This window comes from Polistes dominula, unplaced genomic scaffold (assembly GCF_049000335.1).
Source record: "Polistes dominula isolate Pdom_NZ unplaced genomic scaffold, Pdom_raw_medaka contig_20, whole genome shotgun sequence".
Classification (NCBI taxonomy): domain Eukaryota; kingdom Metazoa; phylum Arthropoda; class Insecta; order Hymenoptera; family Vespidae; genus Polistes; species Polistes dominula.
In genome coordinates, this window is record NW_028301147.1 from 8,510,380 (window position 1) to 8,535,934 (window position 25,555).

General features: G+C 35.4%; 1 protein-coding gene and 1 long non-coding RNA gene across 6 annotated transcripts in view; one reads left to right on the top strand and one right to left on the bottom strand.

The window, feature by feature from the left end:
• The window catches only part of LOC107074147 (Protein tyrosine phosphatase 99A), a 431,245-nt gene extending 415,931 nt beyond the window's left edge, over positions 1–15,314 (bottom strand). For 3 of the 4 annotated variants that reach the window (XM_089177243.1, XM_089177245.1, XM_089177242.1), the window contains exons 1-2: positions 15,066–15,313; positions 11,826–13,073 (exon numbers count right to left, since the gene is read on the bottom strand). In XM_089177243.1, coding sequence (XP_089033369.1) covers positions 11,826–11,910 — 85 coding nt within the window. In that variant the 5' untranslated portion in view covers positions 11,911–13,073; positions 15,066–15,313. Of the gene's footprint in view, positions 1–11,825; positions 13,074–15,065 lie in introns of all 4 variants that reach the window. The other variant, XM_089177244.1, reaches the window with a different exon arrangement.
• The window catches only part of LOC149030978 (uncharacterized), a 99,407-nt gene that overhangs the window by 29,024 nt on the left and 44,828 nt on the right, over positions 1–25,555 (top strand). The gene's annotated exons all lie outside the window — the stretch shown is intronic.

A 25,555-nucleotide genomic window follows, 5' to 3' on the forward strand; every position in this document is an offset into this window, starting at 1 on the left:
ACACGTACACGTATATTAACTAGTGTTAGTCGGTGTAATCCCTGTGTCTGCGCAAGCCATAGAACGATCGTTTTCAAAAACTTTCGAAAGCCAGTCAGATCAAAAGAACCGCTAACGTATGTACCTCTTCTGTCGTTATTTCTTTTTCCTATTTTTCCTCTTTTCCTCTCTTTTCTAAAGCATTCGCATTTCCTTTTTTATCTTCCTTTGCCTTTTCAGTCAATACTCGCATGGTTTTCCTATTGTGTGTAGCAACATATATAGCTATCTAGAACCTGGCTCGTATCCTCGTCGATTCCTGCATGCGTTAGAGGACCATTTTCAGGCATTATGATTGCGGAGTGGTTACAACCGTTGTGTTCATAGCACCATTACACTTTGCATGAAAGATTAGACCGCAGATGAGAAAGAGATAGAGATAGATAGAGAGATAAATAGAGAAAGAAAGAGAAAGAGAAAGACTCAAACACCTTCCTGTTGTTATTCATGCTAGTAAATCCCTTCATAAGTACTAATCTATGAACATAGTACTTACGGGAAAGAAAGAAATAAGAATATAAAAAACATATGCTTTAATATCGTACTATTAAATTGTACACGAAAGGATCTACCTATTTCGCAATATCAACGTTTCTTACACACATTATCCTTACCAAGATCGTTTAACTCTTTGAGTCACAACTTTTACCAAAAGTGAGATAGAGATAGAGTTAGATAAATAGAGAAGAGGTGGAGGTGGAAGAGGAGTAGGAGGGGTAAGGGAATTGGCTGGGATGAGACAAGACATTAAACTGTTTGCACGTAGCTCGAAGAACTTTGGTAATGGAGTAAACGGACTTAATGCGCGTCACGATTACGCATTAAAGCGTAACCGTTACTACTCGGTAACGTGTTACGTCAAGTTATAGAAATTTTGGGACACTCGACTCACCGCGAAACCGTTAAATCGAGCTTTGAGAGAAAACGTATTATCCTATTAGAACGATGAGAGCTGTCCGAAGGAATAAAATAAGGGACACAGTATATTGTATATAAAGCTTTCTAGGTAAGTCTTAATAAACTACCACTATTGCCATTGGTCTTGTGTTGACCTAGTTTCGTTAACGGAAACTACATGAAAACGCATTGCGGATTTCTCTTGCATTTTATTAACCGTTAATAATACATTAACTTGAAAAGCAAGCCAATGTATGTAGCTATCAAATTGTAATAGAGAGAATCATCGAGCATTCGTCGACAATCCGCAATAATCCAACTTATCTCCACTTTGTGAGTCTACTAAATACATCTAAATAATGAAATAAAGCATATAGAGAGAGAAAGAGAAATGAAAGGAAACGTGTCCAATTCGTTCTATTATTCAATTAATCTAATCAAAAGGAAACTAGAAAAATTAAAAAGCACCATTTCTGAATGGAAAATTTATTCAACTATGATTTAAATTAAATCAAAGATTGGATTCGACTTGAAACTTGTGTGCGTCCAGCATACATTTAAAAAACTAACGAAAATTACGTAAGTTACTAGAAAAAGTTTGAAAGTCTACGTATAAAGTGTTTGATTATTTTCAAAAGGAGTACAACCTAGTAGAGTTGGTCGATTCATAAATCTAAACGAAGCTTCGATTACTTCGAAGAGAATCAGTAACGAAACGACGAGGATCATACCATTGACGTACGATCACAATAGCATCACAAAGGGATTGCGATTGGAATGCTGACTTTTACGGAGTATTACGAGTAACACAGAAAGCTTGCTACCGAAGTTCGTTCGCGCGTGCATACACAATAATGCAGACCGCGTGCACCACTACCGCTTGATTAATTCTATACGCTCTATCGAGAATCAACAGTAAGCGAGCCCAGAGAATGACTGTTTATCTAACGCCGAGGCTCGTAACTCTTTTAATCAAAAGGCCGGAGTCAAGATAGATACTGTTTAGCCATGATTCAATTACCATTATACCATTTTAACCTCTGCGTTCCTATGTTTTATTTGATCATTCAAATAATCTACAATAATCCTTATCTATATTGAGTATACTGTAAAAACAAAATTCAATTTAGGGTAATTCTACCTAATATGAAACACCAAGCAAATATTGAACACTGCAATATTCAAGCAATTGAAAAATGTCAATTATCGAAAACCATAAGAAATATTTATACACATTTTTAATATATTTTTTTATTTTATCCAAAACAATCGTATTTGCATTTTAATTCAATTAATCTTCCTCTCTGTCCTGTATATCACATTTCTCTTCTGTTTGTATAACGACGATTTAGACATTGTTGTTTATAATATTCACCTGCTACAGTTTCGTCCTTGTTCACAGTTCGACTGCTACAGACAGACTAATCCTAAGAAAAACAGTCGTATTATTTCGGCGTACAGCTGAAGGCAAAATGTAAACAGTAAGGATAGTAATAAATACAAATGCGTAAGCAAAAGAAAATGTTTGTAGATGACAAGCTATTGAAAAAATAGTTTAGTCTACGTATACTTCATAGAATTTATCAAAATAATAACAGTACCCCAAATGAAAAAATATTACTAATATTTTTCAACTTATTTTTACATGTACACAAAATCATCCTAAGCACAAATTGTACTATTTGTCCGAAAAAGCTCTGTATATATTCCAATAAATAAAAAATATTTTTACCTTATCGTAGAATAAAAATTGTTTACCTCTTTCTCTTTCTCTCTCTCTCTCTCTTTTCTTTTCTTTTCTTTGCGAAAAAACGAATGATTTAACTCTCTTTCTTTCGGAGGATCACAAAAAAGACTGACAAGCTCTCTAATTGTTCTTGAGAAATTCAATTTCATCAATGCCAAGGACTAGTTCAACTTCTCCTAGACGCAACTTGGTGCATTCACACGAGCACCAACATCCTTACTTTTTCCTTTTTTTTTTACTTTCCACCATCTTTTTTCTTGTTCGTATATTTTCTTTCTCTCTCTCTTTCTCTCTCTGTCTATCCTACTTTTTTCTTCTCATCAATCGATATTTCCATTCTAAAGCGAACTCCCAACCTCATCCTTGAAGGATTTAAATCTTTGAATTAATTCCCTTTCGTTATGATCGAACGTAAATCATTGACGATGTTGCTGGAAAAGAAAACTCGAGTCCGTTCTGTGCGTCTTTATCTTCTCTTTTCCCTCGAGTTTCATAAGACGACGAAATGATCATCATTGATCTCTCTTTTTCTTTCTATCTAATTTGCAATCCTGACACAACCCTTATCTTTTTTTTTATTTTTCTATTATTTTAGGAATATCGTTCAACATATAAATTCCTAGACGAACCTGATTATGCAGATTATGTGGCATCGCTAACTTCTTTGACGTTACTTCTGCTTATTCTAACAAAGTTCTCACTTTACCGTGAATTCTCTTTTATCATAAGTCATGCGAAACAAATACCCTGGCACACAAGATAAGAATAATAATATCAATTTACAAACATTTCGTTAGTATCATTATTTTCCCTTGCTCAAAAGGCCCCGCGCGCAACCTTAATTTTATATTCGACAAAAAAAGGGGAAAAATAATAAAAGAAAAAAGATAGCTGAGGAACCCTTTCAATCCGATATTTTCCGTAAGTACGGCCATGATTAAAACACGGGTCAAAGAAACGACGGTACGAACCACTGACCATAATCTGGATTCCAACCAAAAGATCTCTACTATAGCAAAGTGACCTAGAAAAATATTTAATCTTCTCGTAATTGCATTTACGTTATTTGCTTATGTTAGTAGTGGATCTGAAACTTAAAAGTATCTTTCAAATCTATAACACAATCTCGTAAATTACATTCAGTGATATTACGTATATGAAAATAACAACGATAATAGCTCGGCCGATAAAGGCTTTTCTTTGAAAGAGTAAAAAAGTGAAAGAGATAGAGAGAGAGAGAGAGAGAGAGAGAGAGAAAAGAAAGAGAGAGAAAAAGATGCTTTCTTCGTATTATAAACATTGCTGAAAATCGAATCAGTCGTTTCCCAGCAAGATTATACACGCTGTGGCTAGAAAGGTATCGATAATTGCATTTGATTGAACACTTGACTATAGAAAAGAGAAGTAGGTTTCCTTCTCCAATTGGATCCATCCTAAGTGTTCAATGAGATACGAAAGTAAAACGATATTTCTATTATAGGACGCACGTGCGTTTTTCATTTTCAGCTGGCTTTGCTCTTCGATCCATGACGTCGTCTTCCATTTTATCCTTTTATCCTCAACCCCTTCTTCTTCTTCTTTATCTTGTGTTTCTTCTTTTTTTCTTTTTCTTTCTTTTACTCGCATATATTCCCCGTAATACCTTTACGTTTCGCGCGTTCCTTAAACGCTAACGCTTCGAGGATCAAACGAGAAGTTTTCCTTTTGAGACTTTGCCCGTATTTCCAAAGAACCCAGCGACGAAATATCATCTCAAGAAAAGCATCGTAATTTATCGCGCTTGACTTTAAGACTCAAAGCAATGAATAAAGAAAAAAAATAAAGAAGACTTTATATAAGGTTTTTAATCAATGATTGATGCAATTGTAAATAAGAATTCGTTAGATTCGTAATACTAATAATATTATTGCATTTCACAAACTACTGCTGGATTAAAATTGTTCTAATTATTGCTCGTTTATTATTAATTAGAAGTTAATTTTCACAAATTTTGTAACATAAATTATACGAAATTATTCTACCGAGAAAAATAAGTGACTTTTATGCATTAACATAGTTTTTTTTTCTTCATCTCTTGTACTAAAAAAAGGTATACAATTAATGGTTAAGAATTGAGTAAAATACATATCATGTAAAAAGGGGTCTTCTTGAGGGTTCAATCTAGGGAGTACAATAGAGAAAGGTGCTTTATGTAAGAACGAACATCCATTGTGTGTTCTGTATTGTCGTGTTGTTCAATACGCTTAAAATAGCACGATTCATTGGCTTTTTAATTTTTAAGCCGAATTTAAATGTTTACCATGCACGGAATACATGATCCGAAATATCGAAAAAATAGAGAGAGAGAAAAATGAATAGTAAAGAATAGAGAGGGAGAGAGAAAATGCAAAAATCTTAAACCCTCTCTTGAATCATAAATTCTACTAGAATGTAATACGAAAAGGTGAACAAAAATTCACCAGAGTATATATTTAAAAAAAAAATAATAAAATTATACGAACGAGTAAGATATATGCAAGCGCATACACGCATAGACAATGAATTGTTGGGCACAGGGTAATAAAATATGTACCCCGCAGGTTTGTGAAAACAGACCACGTAAGATTTCAAAGTAAACTCCAGCCGTCGTCAAAATATACGTTTATGAATCTGCAGCTTGTAATTTCAAGAATTCATATTCTTCCAATGGAATTTGTAAAAAGAATGAGAAAAAGAGAAAGAGAAAAAGAGCGGGAGGAGGGGAGAGAACTCGAAGTTCTCTCTCTCTCTCTCTCTCTCTCTCTCTCTCTCTCTCTCTCTCTCTCGTCAAAGGAAGACTCGACGACATCGGTTCATAATAAATTCACTCGGTCATGAATTCTTTCGCAAGAGGTCAAAATTATATCTCGCACCTTCTCGAGATAACGAGTCACCAAGTACTCGGCCAAGAATTTCTCCAATTAACATTCGTTCGAAATGTCATGCGCTCGTCGCGGTGGCATCTCCGATAGTTAATCGATAGCCGTTCGAGCTTCTGGAAGAGAATTCTGCAATTTCACCAGCCTCCTATCCTTCCTTTATCCCTTCCCATTCTGCTTCTCTCCCTCGATCCTCTTTAAACCCCATTTTCAAACTCTTCTTCTTCTTTCTTCACTTTTTCGATAACACGTTTACCAGTAATGTCCACGTAGATTAAGAATCGCTTATTGGAGAAACTAGGTATTGACCAGAAAATGAGAAAAAGGAAGGAAATAAAAGGGGCAGGAAGGAAGGAAGAAAGGAAAGAATGAGGATTACTAAAAAATCGAACAAATAATTCTGTGAAATGTAGTCATTAATTACGATTCTAATATACATGGAAAGTAGGCACAAACTTGACAGAGCTAAACTCTTACACACATTTGTTGAATTCAGACAAAAAGGGATAGAGAGAGAGAGAAAAAGATAAAGATAGCAAGAGCACAGTTGTAGTAGTAGTATTACCTACTCTCAGTACATCCTACGATCCTACGATATACGTATGTATATATGCATATGTTCTCTCTCTCTCTCTATATATATATATATATCCCGTGTAAATTTTCAACTTGTATGCGTTTATATGTGAACGTGCACGTAGGATACCTACATTCCTTAGGTCTAATTCAGAGAGAACGCTCCACTATCTCCGGAATGCGACCTTTCTTCGCGGTGGACGGTTCATTTACTTCCCCTCGTCTCTACCACATCACGAGAGCGTTACATTTAGCACGATATTCACTCGTAAGTGTTCATTAAAGCAGACGTTAATCTCGCCCATGTGTTTGTATACATGTATATACATTTATCTATACGCATATGTAGATATATGGAAAGGATCAAAGAGCGAGAGAGAGAATGAGATATACGTATGTATGTATATAGAAGAGCAGTAAACAGATGGGCGTTAACGGTAACGGTAAGATTTATAAGCACCATGAGAGGTGTCGAGTTGAGAGGGACGATAAGCAGGTCAGAACGGTATAATTGTTAGTGTCCCATTTTCCGGCTGACATATTTTTGCAGTACCTTTGGGACCGAAATATAACATACGTTACGTTTCTTCCGTATATGTCGCTTAGGATTCTGACCTATCTCGTTCTTGATCTCGTGCTTCTTGTGCTAGACTGACCAAAACAATTTCCCAGAACTCATTCTTTTTTATTATTTTAATTTTTTTATTTTTTTTTCCACCTCCTTTTCTCTATTTATTGCTTATTACTTTTTATCGACCTTCTTCTCTCTATTTCTCTCTTTTTCTATTTCTTTTTCACGCGAGCTTATCAACGTGCATCGTTCTTTTAATAATTGTCACGCTCGAAAGCTTCTGCTGAAAGAATTTGATCTATTCTAGCGGAAAGCTTTATGAAAATCTACAAGTTAGTTGTAGTATAGTAAGCACTAGCTAGTCAAAAATATAAATTTTCCGTTCGTCGTCGACCACGTCCTCGTTATTTTTCCGTTTAGCTTTAAACAAACATTAATTCTCTCACGCTTTTATACCGTCTGAAGAAAGAATTACCATGAAATGTTATCTCCTTTATTGCCAGGGATTTTTAATATTTGCGGTATTATAATTACATCCTTTGACTTACGTCAAATTTTCTAACAATATTAGAAAATGCGATAACATTGTTTATTTACTTCAATTTACATAGAGAAAAAATTATTCGTTTATTATCTTTTATCAATATTAAAATCATTTTTATTTAAACATTAGAACAGAATTATGGCAATGTAAGATGTGAATAATAAATGAAAAATAATATAAACAACAGACACAAGAATTATCTGCTACCATCTTTTTCTGCGTTTCAAACGTTTCCCCTTTGATACACAAGAGCACTCCTATCTTTTAATATACATGAAACTCTAGAGAACAGCACACTTCGATGTTCTCACGAGTATTGTGTATACCTATATTTTATGTATCGACATATATCTTCGCAACTGGTCGGTCCCAAGTTCAACGCTTCGCGTTTCTCGACCTTTGTATTTCATTAGTAGAACGAACCAATAATTTCTTTTCCCATTGCTTCAAAATCACGTTCATTTTAAATTTTGATTTCATTTTGTTAATAGTTTATGTATTTTTATGAAAGAAATTTGATCTTAAAATAAAATACGTATATAATATGTATGTACTTAAATATTCTTAATAAACACTAATTATCGAAAGAAAAAGAGAATGAAGAAAAAAGAGAGAGAGATGTAAGGAATATTAACGTTTTACCTTAAGAAAATCCTGGCCATGAATAGATCATGTTAATTATACGAAGAGACCGATATTTCCAAGGAAACATGGCAGTCTTCGCCTTGTTTAACGAGCCGAGGAATCTTCCCTTGATTATCCGTCCTCGTATTATAAATGTCAACAATAATTAATGCTAGACCACTATACCTCACTCCTACCTCTTTCCCTTCATCACCATCTTAACTATCCTCCTTTCGTGTACCTTAGCAGCAAGCAATACAAGTTATAACCTCTCAACGTTGTAAGAGAAAACACAAGTTTTTTTTTAATAAACATATATAACGTATTAAAGGATATAAAAGTAAATGCAGTACAAACCAAAACTTGCAGAAATGGTATCAACTACGTTGACAGATACTCTTGGCTCTTTTCGCGTGGTCTTTTCAAATTCGCGAGTGTTGCAAACAGCTTCGTTTGGAGCTTTTGCTATAGGATTATACACGAGCCCCTATCCTATGCACATTTGTAAATACATACATACATATTTACTACGTACGTACTTATAGCTCATCAGTGAATGCACACATACTTCGTCATCGAGCCTTCTATTTGCGGTCTGAAAAGCCTTTCCCGACACCGATGCGCGGTTAAAGGGAGAAAGAGAAAAAGAAAGAGAGGAGAATAAAAAAAGAAACGAAAGAAGAAGAAAAAGAGAAAAAGGAGAACAAAAAGAAAGCATAGGAACGAAAAGGACTCTAACCTCAAGTGTTTACGTTAACTCGGTTTCGTTTCCTGGTATAAATAGAAAAGTATACGAAAATGAAAGAGAAAAAGAAATTATGAAAATTTTGCGACAAACCTAAAACCGTACAACCATTATTTCCATTGATAATTTCAATTGACGACCAAATTAACAATTTTTTTGCACATTCTTCCATCCTACGTTTATCTCTTACATATGTTATTTCATATAATAATCGTATTCAATTTCGATAAAATCGTTTCACTGACTATTCGTTAATATCATCGTTAACTAGCTCAATTGTCGATTTCTCACAGCTTATCTTCGTTTATGTAACATCCAGCAAAAAGTTACGGCTTTTTAATAACTCGATTTAGTTGACCGAAATCGAGCCGGTCCAATCGAAGATTAATGCACAAGCAGAAATATATAGTTATTGATTTTCGTTGACTACATTTTAGCTTTCGAATATATATTTCGATGATTGTGATCTCTCTCTCTCTCTCTCTTTCTCTTTCTCTTTCTCTTTCTCTTTCTCTTTCTCTTTCTCTTTCTCTTTCTCTTTCTCTTTCTCTTTCTCTTTCTCTAACAACTACACATAAACTATTATCATTACTTTAGCAGATGCCCCTTGTAGTAATTAAAATCATTAATAACATATTCTCACTTACTCGGATCGTTAATATTGTTAACGTCGTAACGCTAGTTAAAACGATATTAATAAATAAATAAATACAAAAAAAATATATATATATATATATATATATATATTTTCATTACGAAATACATTATTCATATAGTTTTTTATCAAGTGTTCGAAAATTCGCAAACACGACCTGATTTTTCTGAAGAGACCCTTTCAAAAAGTAAATTTAATTAAAATAACGTTCCTTTTTTTTTACTCCGGAAGAAATTAAACGACATGAATTGAAATGTCGAAACATTTGTTACCTTTTTAATTAAACTAAAGTATACACGGGCAGTTTAATAATAGCATTTATATAAGGAACGCGTGTGAAAAACAAACAAAAACAAAAATTAACATTTTTATAATCATTAAATATGTATATTATATTAATTCTATATTGTCTATCGTGTCTCTTTGTCTATTAATGAAAAAAATAATATATTTTTCATTGAAAACCTTTTTCCAAATTCAAACAATCCACAATTCATGGTTTCATTCGTTAAATATTCATTATTAACCAACAGATTTAATATACTCGTTAGTGTCAGTCGCATTTTCCAGCAATTACCAGAAATACTATATAGAGCTACGAATATTACGAACGAGTGCGAATTAATGCTTGCGAACGTTCTGATTAAATTCAAGTTTTGAGCTACGTGGTCAGACTTGCGGTAATGAGATTTCGCGTTACACTTACGTTTCTCCCTAGGAAAACAAGCATGCTAATCGCTTTCGTTGATAAATTGTGATGGATCTTTTGATCACAATACAATAATGATAACTTAAGACGTTTGCTATGCTTGTCAACGACAAAATTAAATATAAACGATTAACGTTAGATATTTTGGTTTATTAAAACACTCGTCAATACCAGCACGAGAATATGATTATTATTATTATTCTCAAATTAATGTTGTTGTTGTTATTACTATTATTGTTATTATTGTTAATATTATTATATTATTATTATTATTATTATATTTTAATTAAATTTTACTTTGGTAGATTTTCGACGGAAATCGAGTAGGTACAAGTAAACTTTGTAACGTCGTACCGTACGATAAGTTCTTACGGAATGGACAGCTAATTAAATCGAAGCCGATAAGGTCTCTCCGCATAATTTATGCGCCGTCTACATTATATCCGATACAGGAGGTTGTTCGCTTTCGCGATAAAAGAAGCGTGCTCTCTCTCTCTCCCTCTGTCACACACATACACACAAACGCAAATACAAGAGTTCGCGCACGTATGCAAGCAAGAAAGAGGCTATCTCGTCATCGTTGTTTACAGTTACGACGAGAGCAGCTTGCACGCTCAGTGGAAAGGAAAGGTTAAAGTTATTCTCGAGTCGAACCCTTTTCCGGAACGTTGCATACATTCATATTTACTAACTTTTTTCTTTTTCTCTCTCTCTAATTCCGAACCCTTTACACCCAATCTTTTCCTATCTACTTTTCTATATATCTATCTATCTATCTATCTATCTATATATCTATCTATCTATCTATCTATATATCTATCTATCTATCTATTTCTTTTTACCACGTAGCATAGAGCACGAACAGATATTTATCGCTCAAGAGAGTGCCGTGATTAAAAATGCTTTCTCTCCGTTATTTCGACGTAATATTTTTCTGCGTCTCGTAATAATCACCGTCGCCGTCAGGAAGATTAAAGCAGAAGCTACGATTTTCACGATAAAAGCATCGACGGCTCTCTATTTTATTTCCCTCCTCCTCCCTTCTATTTCTTTTTCTCTCTCCCTTTTTCTCTTTTTCTTTATTTCCTTCTTTCTTTCATTCCCTTTCTATCCCTAAATCCCTCTTACGCGCGTATCTACAAAATATACACTCGGATCAAAATGACAGTCGTGTTATGCCTCTCAAAAAGCAAAAACCGTGCCATTCCTTTTTCTCTATCTCACTTGAACCACCTTTTTTTCCATCCCCTATCCTCTCCTGTTACACTTCAGGCGAACGATATTTTACGAGGAAACGTTATTTTTGCTATCGACATTGAGGTGAAAAAAACCACCCTCCTCATCAGAAGATGGTTTTGTCAACGATCGAAAACAGCGATCGTTAACATCGACCTGGAGCCTTAATTACGATCGATACCGATGAATCTTTCTCTCTCTTTCTCTCTATTTATCTTTCCCTCTTCTTTCTCTGCTTTTTTGTCTTCTTAGTTTCGAGTCGAAAAGCTACGTTATATCCGTTGCACCATGCTACAAGTAACACTTCGCCACGTAACAAAAGTTACTTCATTATCGGAAAAGTTTGTTCGCGTTGGGTCCATCATGAAGCTGCCGTAGGGGATAAAGAAGAAATCTATATCACTCTCATTTTCTTCTTTTTGCTTATCCTTATCCAGCCTATGCAATATCCCCCATCGTCGTCGTCGTTCGAGACCTCGACGAATCTTATCGAATCGAGTAGGAAAAAAAGGAGATAACAGAAGAAGAATAATAAGATGGAGGTAAAAAAAAAAATCGACCAGAAAAGTAAACAGTCTTACTCACCAAACAGTCCTCCAGCTGCTGTAGCCTTGAAGACGACCCATATGAGATAAGCGTAGATAATCCTTCCGCGTTTCCACGCATCCATGATGCTCGATGAATTTTATTGCCACCCTCCGCACGGTGCCACCGACGACGATAACGACGAAATTAGCCCTAATTCGATAAACGCGACTGTCGTTACGCGTTACCACCGTTGGAAGTTGTTGTTCGAGCATAGGCGTTATTACACGAATACATAAATACACACACGTGTTCCTAGACAGGTCTTTCTCTCCCTCTTACTCTTACTCTTACTCTCACTCTCTCTCTCTCTCTCTCTCTCTCTCTCTCTTTTTCTTTCTTTCTTTGTAATATCTGCAACAATTTTTCTCTTTTCTATATCTTAAAGCAGATCTATACTTTTAATTCCGATGCACACGCGAACTAACAACTTGAACGAATAACCGGTAAGATCGTGGTGAATCCATTTCACGCACATGTCCACCGAGAGGAAGAGAAGCTCCGTGTGTCCGTGTGTGTGTGCGTTGGTTTTATCCGTGTCTTCTTATCGAGCACAGTACAGTCCGTTTCATAGCTCAAAGTCGTGGTAGTTTATCGTATATTTTATTTTTTCTTCTCTCTCTCTCTCTCTCTCTCTCTCTCTCTCTCTTTTAACACTTTTTCTTTGTTTATAAAAGTTGATTTCGTTGGGTTCTATCCAAAAACACTTAACCAACAAATATTATCTTATAATCGTCGTGACAAATATCGGCACTTCTTCTCATCGTTTAGATTCGCGTTCGCGAATGAAAAGCGCGCGACTCCGACGACGCGCTCGCGACGATCCGGAGGGTGCATTTCGTAAAGTTAACAACTCACTTACTTCTTCCTTTCAATTTGTAAGTTGGGGTTCACTTTTGTTGAAAATAAAAACAAAAACAAAAAAAATATATATATCACACTCGAAGAGACCGACAAAGTTTAATATCCTTTCATTGTTTCGTTAACGAAAAAAAAAAGATGTAATCTTGAAGTTGGGGAGGGTCACTACCGGAAATTATAGTATATACGTGTTAGTTTTTCTTCGTCAACGAGGAAATACGATTGAAAATCTTTTGAAAAATCTTATCGATCTCATTTAATTTGTACACAATGAAACTCGATTAAAAATCATTTGAAAAATGGTTCGTCGTAGAAATTGATTAAAAGTAAGATCTCTAACTCACACTGCAAAATGTTTCGACAATGAACTCGCGGAAAAGAGAAACTCTGAAGAAGAAAAAGAAGATAATGAAGAAGAAGCGAAACCGGTCGGTAACTTCCGTGGTGATCATTCGCGAAGAATCGTTGAAAGTCTTGCAAGCACTGAAAATACTCGCGACGTTGGAACTAGTAGCCGAGCCGCAGGAACAGCAACTTGCAAACTTGCAACTCGCTAAGGCGAGACCGATCAAGCGAGGAGAAAAAGAGAGTTGCGCTCGGATGAAGAATGAAAAGAGAGGAAAAGAGAGAAAAAGAGCAAGAGAGAGAGAGAGCAAAAGGAAAAGAAAGAATAAAGAAAGGGTGGTGGAGGTAGAAGGAAGGACGGAGGGACGAGGACGCGAACAGGGCTGGTCGTCGAACCGGTTTCACTCCCGGAGATCGCAACGGGCCAATTGGAAATACCACTGACAATGAGTCTACCCAGCTTGGTCGCTTTACGATCTCCTGACGTTCTTCACCTAACGACTACAACGACGACAACGACGACAACTAGAACGAGAAGAAGGACCAGGATGAAAACAAGGACGAGGATCTTCTTTAAATGATCGCGATAATAGAACGCAATCGAGCGTGGATCCGGTCTAACCACTGTCAGGTGACTCCAAGGAAGCTGAGTCTCTAGTTCGATATGCTTTAGACCGTGAAGAAAAAAGAACACGTCTTTCCTACGCGATTCAATTTTTCTCTTAACTTTCAAAAGTAATCCTTTTGTTTTTCTTACTATCAGTTCTATATCATCTTCCTTTTTTACTCTTTCTAAATGTTTGCGGAGATCGTTCGAACGTAACTTTTTCTACTCCCATTTTTATTTACAACACCAATTTTTCAATATATGTTCAATTAATTTCAACAAAGTAATAATCGCAAGAGAATTTTGTCAATATAAGTACATATAGAAATAAAATACCGAATCGTTTTTAATTTGATATGTGTATGTACATATATTTATATTTATACATATGCACGTTTATTTTATTTTTTTATTTTCCTCGTGTTCCAACAAACATCACGTATAAACATGGCCAGTATAAATACGAAAAAAATACGAAAAACGATAAAGACAACTTTTTCACTTCCATCTCCTCCACCACCTCCTCCTCCTACTGCTTCTTCATCCATGTATATCAACGCCCCTCTGCGATCGTTCGTGAACAGTATTCAGTTTTGATTGTATAACTGTCGTACACGCGATGCGTCATGATGCATCGGTTGCCACGTTAATTTTGTATTTTTTATTCGACGTAACTTCGCGCACAGTCCTGACAAAATATTGCAACGGCTCGAGTACTATCAAATAAACGAATGGTGGTGTATACTAAATCTCGAATTATTTATCCCTTAACTGATTAATAAACATTGCTTTCGTCGAGCATTTAATATTTTACGCTAAGCTTAGTTTCATCCTATTTTTCTCTCTACTCTATAAAGAAAAGGATAAGAAAAATGAGGGTAGAAACGAGGAGACTGGAAAAAGGCAATTACTAACGGTCCACAGAGCGTTGAGATTAATTAATCGGTTTGGCGAGCGCGTGAACGGCACCTTCAGCTAGTCACCTCGTGTACTATGATTTAAATGTTTTCTCTCCCTGTCTATTTATCTATCTATATATCTATGTGTCTATCTATCTATGTTTTTCTTTACATCAGCGAATTAGAGTAAAACAAAGTATGAAAAAAGGTGACAGGGGGAGGAAAAAAAGTCGCCGAAATAAAGTAACGACAAAAGTTAGTTCTTCGAGTATCCTGGCGCACGCTCGTAGAAAGGACCAAGGTGAAAAAGGCTTTGGAGGAGCCGTTGACCTTGAACGGCGCCTTCTCTCGATCGTAGGGTTCCGCGCGGGATGCCCAACCGACGGAACGGGTCGGTTCGAAGCGATAAAGTAAACCGCGTTTTCTAAGAATCTCACTCTCTTTTTCTCCTGCTATCTTTCTCTCTCTCCTTCCTTTCGTTCTCTTTAACTATAAATTTATATACATCATCATCCACGAAACTAGTACCTCTTTTAAACGACGATTAAACGACGTTTCCGCGTGTTGTTATCTTATTTTAACTTAATGCTCCATCAGTTGTTATTTATCTAGTTGCTTTCTCGTGAACAACAATGTATACAAATGCAAGTGTGTCTATATTCCCTTTCTTAATCTATTTCTTAGAGATTACACGAAGAACACGCGAGGTATAATCGGCAGAATGAAGAAGATCAGAAAGGCCGACGCGCGACACTGCGCGTCCCGCAGAATCACGATCCGCACTGGTACGCCATCGAGCGTTAGGGAAAGTTCGCTTACGCTCATGCTTCTCTCTCTCTCTCTTTCCTCCTATCACTCTCTCTCTCTCTCTCTACTCCCACCCTACTCGAACACGACGACACAAGCGCACACGTACACCAGCCGCCGGTGGCTTCGCGCGCAGCAGCTACACCCCCACCCTTAGAAAACGTTTTGCTTGGGGTGGGGACCAACCGATAGGGTGCGCACCTTTGCTTCGAGTAAACGAGTGAGAGAGAGAGGGAGAGAGTGAGAGAAACGGTGATAGAGATAGAATGGAAGAAAGAGTTAGAAAGAATATGAGCAGGCTCTCTTGCCGATTTTCTACTTTCTTTCTTTCTTTCTTTCTTCTTTCCTTCCTTCCTTCATTCTTTCCTTCCTTCCTTCCTTCCTTCCTTCCTTCCTTCCTTCCTTCCTTCCTTCCTTCCTTCATTCCTTCCTTCCTTCCTTCTTTTCATCCCCTTCTTCTTTTCTCTGTCAATCATCTACTGACCCTCCTATTTTCTTTTTTTCGATTGTTACCCTTTTTCTTTATCTTTATTCTCTTTTCTCCGGATTACGACACGCTACATGACGATTTCGTACAAAAACATCGTCGAGTGGTTGCTCGAAACCTTGTCTGAAGGATCATAAGGAAAGGCACCCTGAAGAAAACGCGCTACCATGGCCGTCGGGCAAAAAGGGATAAGCCCAAATGAAAAGTGAGGATACTTTACTGCTTACATTTTTGCGACAAAGATCTCACCCTGGCAACGTTCGCCACAGGATATAATCCTAGAAACCGAGTAGAGAAAGTGTGAATCCTTGATAGTTTCGAATATCATTTTTCACTGTGCTATAGCCCTTCTTCTCCATTTTATTTCTTTCGTTCGTAGTCATCGCTCTATTTCTCTTATCTTTTTTCTGAAACAATCGGTTTGTTTGCTTTAGTTTTTTCCTTTTCTTTTTTTTCTTTTTTTTTTTTTATTCTTTTCATCTTTTCAACGAAACAATAACTTTATTTGAAATTTCTTAATGATATTACAAAAAGAAGATACAAAAAAATGATTGAAAAAGAATCCTCTCTTAAAAGAAAACGTTAGAAAGGATCTCTATTTACCTATTCGTTTATATTCATCCATCGATGAATTGTTTAGAAACCAAACGTATAAGCAGATCCAACACGGCGCTTACACCCTAATCTTATAGATTTCTCTCCGTTTACTCGAGTATATCCGGAAGATTTCCTCGAAAGAGGAAACAGACCGGAACGGAAGAAGAGAGACATAAGAGTTTAAAATTCTCTTCCTGCGTGGCTAGAGCCAGCTCATTCGCATCCGTGGCCATAGTAAAGAGAAAGAAGAAAACGAAATAAGAATAATTTGAGAGCAATTGGATAACGTATCGTAGTCGTGGGTTGAAGTGGGAACCACGTGTATTGAAGGATCCAGCTAGAAATTGGAAGTCCGTTCTCGGTCTAACCATACACATTGAGAGGAAGGTCAGATTGGAACACCTAATCCAATGTTTTACAGGTTTACTGATTGCGGTAGAGCAATGTGCAACCCTCTCTCTCTCCCTCTCTCTCTCTCTCTCTCATTCTGTCGCTCCTTTTCCCCTTATTGCCACTGGATAGAATCTACCCCTTTCACCTTGTCTCCATCCTTCTCTCTCTCTCTTTCTCTCCTCCTTTCTTCTCTCTTAACCATCCCATTCTTATCCTCGTCGCTTTGTCTCGCTTCCTGTCCTAATTCTTCGACAAATAAACGCATCATTGAGCAGCCGTAGATTTACCAATCAGAGAAATGCCTTCATACGGAACGACAGAAGCCGTGCGGAAGCTCGATTCGCGATTCGGAATAGCAATGAAAGCGGACCTTTAAATCCAATCGGTCTCCACGTCTGTTCTCCTCTTCCCTTCTCTTTCTCCCTTTTTCCCCTCACTACCTCCGATTCATCGTGATTCTCGATCCGAGACGATATGTCGTACCCTTCTCTACCCTCTCTATCTCTGGTCGTCCATCGATACATATTAAAATACGTTCCACAGTGATATGGTTTCGTTTTTCCTCTCGAATTTCACTCCTTTTTTCGTTTCCCCTTTTCCCTCTTTATCTATCCTTCTCACCCTCTTTTCCATATTGCTCACTCAAGCTGATATTTTTATATATTTATTTCCATTTATATTATGATAAAAAGAACAACTAATATAAAAAAACAATAAGTATTTAGAGCGATAAAAAGTATTACAAATTTTTTTTTCTTTTATCTTGTCATGATGTAGTTACATTTATCAGGGTCCGAAATTTCTCTAATAGTCTCGTCTGCATTGTCTCGCGTGTATTTATCGTCTCATAGTGGCATCGTTGGAATTCCTCTCTTTCTTTACCTCCACCACCACCACCGTACTACCCACCTCTACCACCTTCTTTATCCTCCTTCTACACCGACTCGGGCAACGTGTATTCTCGAAGGAAAGTTCGAGGGAAAGAAGACTCGGCGGCCAACACAAGCGCGACAACGATAATACACACTTCTTGCACAACGTTGCACGTTGCGTTAGTTTCATGGATGGATGGATAGATGTATGGATGTACGGATGGATAGATGGACGGACGAACGGATGGATGAGTGGATGGATGGGATGGATGGATGGGATGGATGGATGGATGGATGGATGGATGAATGGATGGATGGATGGGTGACCGAAGAGACGAACAGATTTCTGCGCTATCGATTAAGCTGAAGAAATACGCGTGGCGGCTTCTGCCTGTATTAATAATATCTATGTCTGTGTGTATGTATGTATATATATAATATGTGTGAAAATGTGTGTAGAAGGAGTGTAACAACGAAGAGAACGAACGGTTGTTGAGGGCCGGGCCGACGCCGGGTTGGCCGAGGTCCTGGCTAGATATAAGCTGATGAAGACGAATGATAACGTCATTATTTTTGCAACGTTTGCAACAGCACTACTGACTCTCGAGTACTTTTCAAAGCTTGGGGAGAATCCCATTTCCAGCGAATTAAATGGTCTCCAACGTCAGCTAGCCGTTTAGCAAGCTTTAAAACGTTCAGCTAAAAGTCCAGTGCAACGGGAGTCGATCCTATTTCGCTATCATCTCGGATAAAACGCAAAGAGTATAGATCGATTAAGTAATAATATCTCTTTAATATTATTTTTTTTATTTTTTACTTTTACCATCCTGAATACGATTTGGTCTTAACTAAGTAAGAGAAAAAGAGATCTCTATGAGAGATAAAGTATAACTATATCGTATTTTCATTGCATCAGCCAGCGGCGATATGCAAGACTCATAAATTTCAATCCAGTAGTCTTCCTTTCTATTTTTATTTCTATTTTTTTTTCTTTTTTTTATTACTTCTCTTTTACAAAGCCTTGAAAAGTTTGTAAGAATAATAAAAGTTAATTCATTTCTTTATTCTTTGAAAAATATTTTTCGCGCGGGTTAAATCTTCCTTTAATTTTGATTTCTGTCTGGTACTTCTACATTTTTTTCCGAGATTACTTCATTTTTCCAAACTTCTTTTTCTTACTATTTTTTTTAAATAGTCAGAATGCTGAGAAAAAGTAGTCGGGCCTAAATCAAGCGGTAGTCTCTCAAGACGATCTCCTCGATGTCTGAAAACGTTGGTCTTATCCACTTTCCAATGGTGCACAGTGCAATTAAACCCGTGAGCAGAAGCTATCGATTTTTCCATCGCGCTTATCTATTTCCCTTGAGAACTAGACTAGAGATATACCGACAAGGCGAAAAGCTTTTCTCAATTAAGAAATAATATTGCCGATCTTTCGATGTGATGTGCCTTTAGAAAATAAGCGAATAATCGTAGGATAAATCCTTATAGTCTACTAACATTGCGCTTTTTCGTGAATTTTTCAATTTTTATATAGACCCGTCATTTTTATATATTTTTAATTTATTTCTATATACTTATATATCTCCTTTCATAACTATCATTTCTGATCTCTTCAAGATCGACAATTTTTACGATGATCGAGTAGTTTTTATCTCTTTTCTAAACTATTAATACTTACGTGAATTACAATGATAATTTATAATAAAATTAATTTATAGACAATTGTTCAAAGATGATTTTTGAAAATGATCAAGATAATTAATAATTTAAATAAATATTTCATTTCAATAGCAAACATACTCTCAACATTATCGTGGAAATCCTATGATCTTATCTAGAATATGAAAAGCTTGCACTAAGACGATTGTCATTCGTGTTAATGAACCAGCTTACGATCTCGCGAATACGAAATGGACTTAAATCCTGTAAAAGCATCTATATAAGCTTTAGTAGATCGTTGATCATGTGTATCTACACAATCGGCTTGTGTATTGTGATCCTAAGTGATGCAACTCACTTATAAGATGTGAAATTAATTCGACGAAGCACAAATGATCGAGAGCATTTTCATCGAATCATTAAAATGTTTTCTTTATAAATTTTATTTTACATTTTCTTTATAAGTTTTATTATTAAACTTTATAAATTTTCATTCTTAACTTTCGAAAGTACAATTTTTCCATATCTCATGCGCGTTGACAATAACGAGCTTTAATCGTTTGCGCCAGCACATTCTCACTTTTACGCAAAATGTTCCGGATTATCCTACGCGGCCAGCTTTTATCATAAATTCTCGTTTACGGGGAAAAGGAGGGAGGAGGCCGTTCTTATCGGCGTAAAATAAATTCTGATATATTAAGTTGTAAAACGGTTTACCATCTTGGATGTATTTTTTTTTACTTTTCTCTTTCATTTATTTTTCCATCACGGTTACGCGACATGTCGTTAAACGAAGAGATGTTTCTATGCTTTTTTGTAAATTATTTCTCTCGTAGATTGAAATTAAATCACCCGTCAAACTTCATTTCTACTAAAAAAAAAGTAATAATCACTTATATTGTTAGTTAAAGATTGTTAACCAATCGATTAAAAAATAAGAATTTATATGATGCAACACAGGATATGAAAAAGTTAATGAATTCGAATCGTATATTCGCTTATAACATCTGTTTCTTTTTCTCTTACTTTTTCTTATTTGCTCATAATCACATCTCTTAAGGAAATTCCGTTATTGTGTGAATCTTAGGACCAAGCATAAAGCTCTCTCTCTCCCTCTCTCTCTCTCTACGTGGATAACACTGTGCGTTTTAATCACCACGTGCGGTCGCGCTATATCACGTCGACGCGTTCATCCATGGTGTCATAAAATGGAGGGTAATGCAGTACCTGGTGCCTTTTCAATATCCGCGGTTCAGCGGATCGTAAATGAACTTACGGTTCGACGTGCTGTAATCCCTAAGTTTACAGCACTATTAATAGGCCGTACTACTCACGGAAAAAGCTCCATCCTCTTTCTCTTTTTCTCTCTTTCTCTCTTGTCATCCACTTCTTTTTCATCATCATCTTCTTCTTCTTCTTCTTCTTCTTCTCTTCTTCTTCTTCTTCTTCTTCTTCTTCTTCTTCTTCTTCTTCTTCTTCTTCTTCTTCTTCTTCTTCTTCTTCTTCTCTTCTTCTTCTTCTTCTTCTTCTTCACCTCCTTCTTATTTTCATCCTTTTTCTTCTTATCATTAAGCTTTTTCACTCGATAAGCTATGATCAAAAGCTTTTGGTTCTATTTGAAAAGTTTCTAATATGTTTGATACTCAACAAGCACTTGAACAAGTTTTCATTATCCCATCAGTTTACAAAATACATTCCTTTTTATAAGATTTTTTTCTATAAAAAAATATAACCTAAGTTTATATATATATAATATATTTTATTATATTTATATATATAATTTATTTTATAATATATATATATATTAGGGTGGGTCAAAAAAATGACTTATTTTTTTTTTTCAAGTGCCACGCCAAAATGGGTTGCTAGTTACCTTAAAAAAATTCTCACTAAATATGATCTCTTAATTTTAATAAGAAGATCCTCCGCATCGCGGTTTTTTATTTTTTTCTCAGTCCAATAGAATAAACGCTTAATTTAATCGCCAAAACATAAGACACCATTTTTATAGAGTTGTTAATTTCCTACAAAAATTTTTATTGCGCATTTTTTAATAGTCATTTATTGTTGAGTTATAAAATTTATAACAAAAATGAGATTTGTCTAAAAATAATCAAACTTAAATCTTCAATATCATTCAAATGGTGAGGTTTACGGAAAAAATATAAGATACCTTTTTTGTAGAGCATTAAATTTCCTACAAAATTTTTCGAGAACATTTTTCTGTACAATCAATAAATAATGAGGTATGAATTTTATTCTATTGGACTAAGAAAAAAATAAAAAACTGCGACGCGAAGGATCTTCCTATTAAAATTAAGCGCTCATATTTGGTGAGAATTTTTTTAAGGTGTCTAGCAACCCGTTTTTCCGTGTCACTTGTAAAAAAAAAATAATTGATTTTTATTTTTTTGACCCACCCTAATATATATATATATATATATATATATATATGTATATCTTATTATATCAAATCGATAATTATATCAAATGGTATTAAATTTTTCAAATATTTAACAAGATATCTGAATCCCAACACATCAAACATTATACGAATGATAATTACAAGAATATATATGCAATGTGCATAAGATATTCAGGAAGGACACAAATATCCTATGAATATATGCATATCTGTCTCATATGTAAAAGATATTCAGTTTTTCGGTGGTAATTTTGCTTGCCCCCGGCGAAAGCAGTACGAATGCGTTACATGGCAAACTGTTTTTACCGTGAGTTGATAAAACTGAAATGTTAGATAAGAGACAGGGAGAGCTAAAGAGAGAAAGAGGGAGAAAAAAAGAAAATCAAACAATTATATATTTACCAAACATTTTTAATGCGCGCGCGTACGAATTTACATTTACGAAATAATCTAAAAAATATCTGTAAATTTATAAAACTTTATCTAAACGTTAAAGATCCCGTTGTAAAGATAAACATATTTCTTTATGATTTTATCCGAAAATGAGACTCTTGGGAAACTTGTGTGCTACCATAAAATTTCAGTCGTCGATTACGTGAGTTCGCTAAAGAAGTCGAGTGCCGCCATGAGTTCTCTGAAGATCGTATTAGACTTTCGATAAGCAAAAACTTCAATTCGACACCGGCGTTTCGTAATAGTTGATAATTTAGTACGATTCAAATTGATGGGGGACTCGATTATATGTATGGATGTATGTGTACATACATATTTAGTTATATCTATCATGAATGATACAAGCCCTTTGAACTTTGCCATCCATTTTCGAACAACGTATCGCTACCAACGTTTATGTTTAATGTATGAATAAAAACTTCGAGTGTAGAGATACATATATTTCTTGTGCGTAGAGGTAAGGTAACTCGAACGATTTTTTCTTTTTCTCACTCTACCTACTACTACTACTACTACTACTACTACTACTACTACTACTACTACTAATACTAATACTACTGCCATTATTACTGCAACTAACACCTCGGTAGTTGTAATAGCAGCAACACAAACCTTCTATCTCCATTTCAGAATACGTGTCTTATTGGCGAAAAGCGAGAGGCTTCAAAATGGAGTAAGAGCGTTTTCTTCTTTCGTATTGCCAATTCATTCTCACGAAGCTTCGAGAAGAAACGAACTGAGTTCTTGAAGGAGTTTGAAGAGGAAGAGAAGAAGAAAGAGGTTGGGAGGCTCCTAAAACGATGTAAACTGCGGAAACGTGCAAATAAGTAACCCACGAACCGCGGAGCTACCGACCTTCAACGTCTGATAAATTGTTCTCAGGTCGGAGGTTAGCGCTATTCCGAAGGATGAATGTGCACTAATATGCGGCTGCGAATAACTCGGTGAAAGTTCTTCGTTACTCTCTCTCTCTCTCTCTCTCTCTCTCTCTCTCTCTCTTCCTCTCCCTGTCTTACACTCTTTTTCATTCTTTCTCATTCTCTCTCTCTCTTTCTCTTTCTCTTTCTTTGTTATTCCCAAGGGAAAAATTTCTATCGGAACCCATGGGATCTTTTCGAAGCTAGAGAAAACGTTCGCGAAGCTTTAGTAATAACGTAATATGGAAAGTACTTTCCCGTACGAGCTCTCGAAATTAAGCTTTAACTAGGAAGCATACCAGCGTCGTCAAGAGAGACCGATTCGATCAAATTCACCTTCTATCTAACGCAGAATATTTGATCAAATCTCTTTTAAACTTCCAAACGTACTACCATATCCATTTTACTTTTATTTCACCACCTACTACCAAAACCTCTCCCACCACACACACCCTCTTTATGAAGAATCTCGCGCTACATTGAACATTATAAAATGATGATTCATATGCTCGGCACGTTCCAAGAACGATAGCGATTGGGAGTCCTTTTTTGTTAAAGTGAACTTTCCCAAGCTTGCCGTTACCCGGTTTGCGAAACTGAAAAACAGCTTTGCAAACAAACAAAACAACCGTGGAACAGTGATAACAATTCAGGACGAATTGAAATTGAAAAACAATGAAGCCAGTTTTGAACTCGCATACGTGCACCGAACAATAATCGCTATTTCGCTAAGGAAATATTAACAGTTGAGAGAAAATAACAATAATAATAATATGAAAAAATAACAATAATAATAATACTAATAGTAATAATAATAAAAATAATAAAAATAATAATTGTTACACTAATAAAAATAATAATAATGATAATAAAAATAAGAATAATAATAAAAACAAAAATATGAAAGAAAGAAGCAAAAAAATACATTTCTCCTCGTTGAAGGATAGAATTTAATTGGCGCGGGAATTTTAACAACGTGCGTCGACTCGATTCTCGAACTCTCCAAATAAATACAAGATCGATATATAATACATACATTTATATACATATTACTATATAGGAATATATAAATATAATATACAGATATAGAAATGCACTGGGTAACAATGCATACGGCTCTCAAATAATATTCGCGGCTATAACGCTACGTCGTATTGTTGCATGCATTAAGCTTATTTATCAGAAGAGCATAAATCTTTCCGATAATCGTATTACCAGTAATACCGTATAAACTTGATCAAAAATGCGATATTGACCAATCCGATTTCGAATTCGTATTCCTCTTTTTAGTCTGACAAGTTCGAAGAAATGGATTCATTTTTAAATACAAACGACTAACAAAAGGCGCGTTACTTTTCCGTCATGTTAAAATAATAATAATAAAAACAATATATTATATAAATATAATAATACTAATGATAATAATAGAAAAAAAAGAAGAGAAGAAAGAGAACACACAAATTGAATAGAAAAGAAGTTTCTTTGACGAGCTCGAAATAAAATGCCTAATTGCACGAATGATAGAGGACTCAGGCGTTTCTTTTCTTCTGGACTGGATATTCCTTCTCTACGTACACGTTTCTAAGTACCACGAAAGCTTAACGAACGTAATGAAATTATCGTTTTGCCTTTCCCCGCGTGAGAAAAGTGAAACTGGCTAAACTGAAGGAGGCTTACCTGCCGTGAAACGAGCTATTTACAAGGAAAACGTGTATGCGAGTTACATTTTTCTGTCTCTGTCTCTATATATCTCTCTCTCTCTCTCTTTTCTTTCTTTCTTTTCTACTTTTTTATTCTCATTGTAAGAACATTCACGTTAATCCCTGCAAAAAGACACTTTAAAGCATCATCCTTGGGCAAGAGAAAAAATACAAACGGACGAGTTCATACTTACAAATTGAGAACGCGAATGGAATTAGATTTTTAGTTAAATTTTTTCACTAATCTACTGTTACTTTCTTTCTCTATATATTCTAGTTCTTACTTTTTTATTTTCTCTTTTCAAAGATAATATTAAAGGTTAGAATAAATTACATTTCGTGCAAGATTTTAAGCTTTAACTAATAAAATGTAATTTCATGAAATTACATTCTATTTCGAAAACTCTCTTATGAAATTGATTTATCTCAGATTTTTGATGATATTAAATCGAAAAACTCGACAAATTTAATTTATAAAAATATCAATACATATATGAAATATATTACATTAGAATATAACAAAAAGAAAATATCCCTCAAAAATTTAGAGAAAAAAAAATAGAGAGAGAGAAACAGAGAAAAAAATTGAGTGACGAGATCGAACGAAAGTAGAGATCTAAGAAGATAAAGGATGTTCCGAGCGAAAGCGATGTTTGAAACGTGGTTAATAAAATCGCATGAATATTCAGTACCCGGGGAATTGAA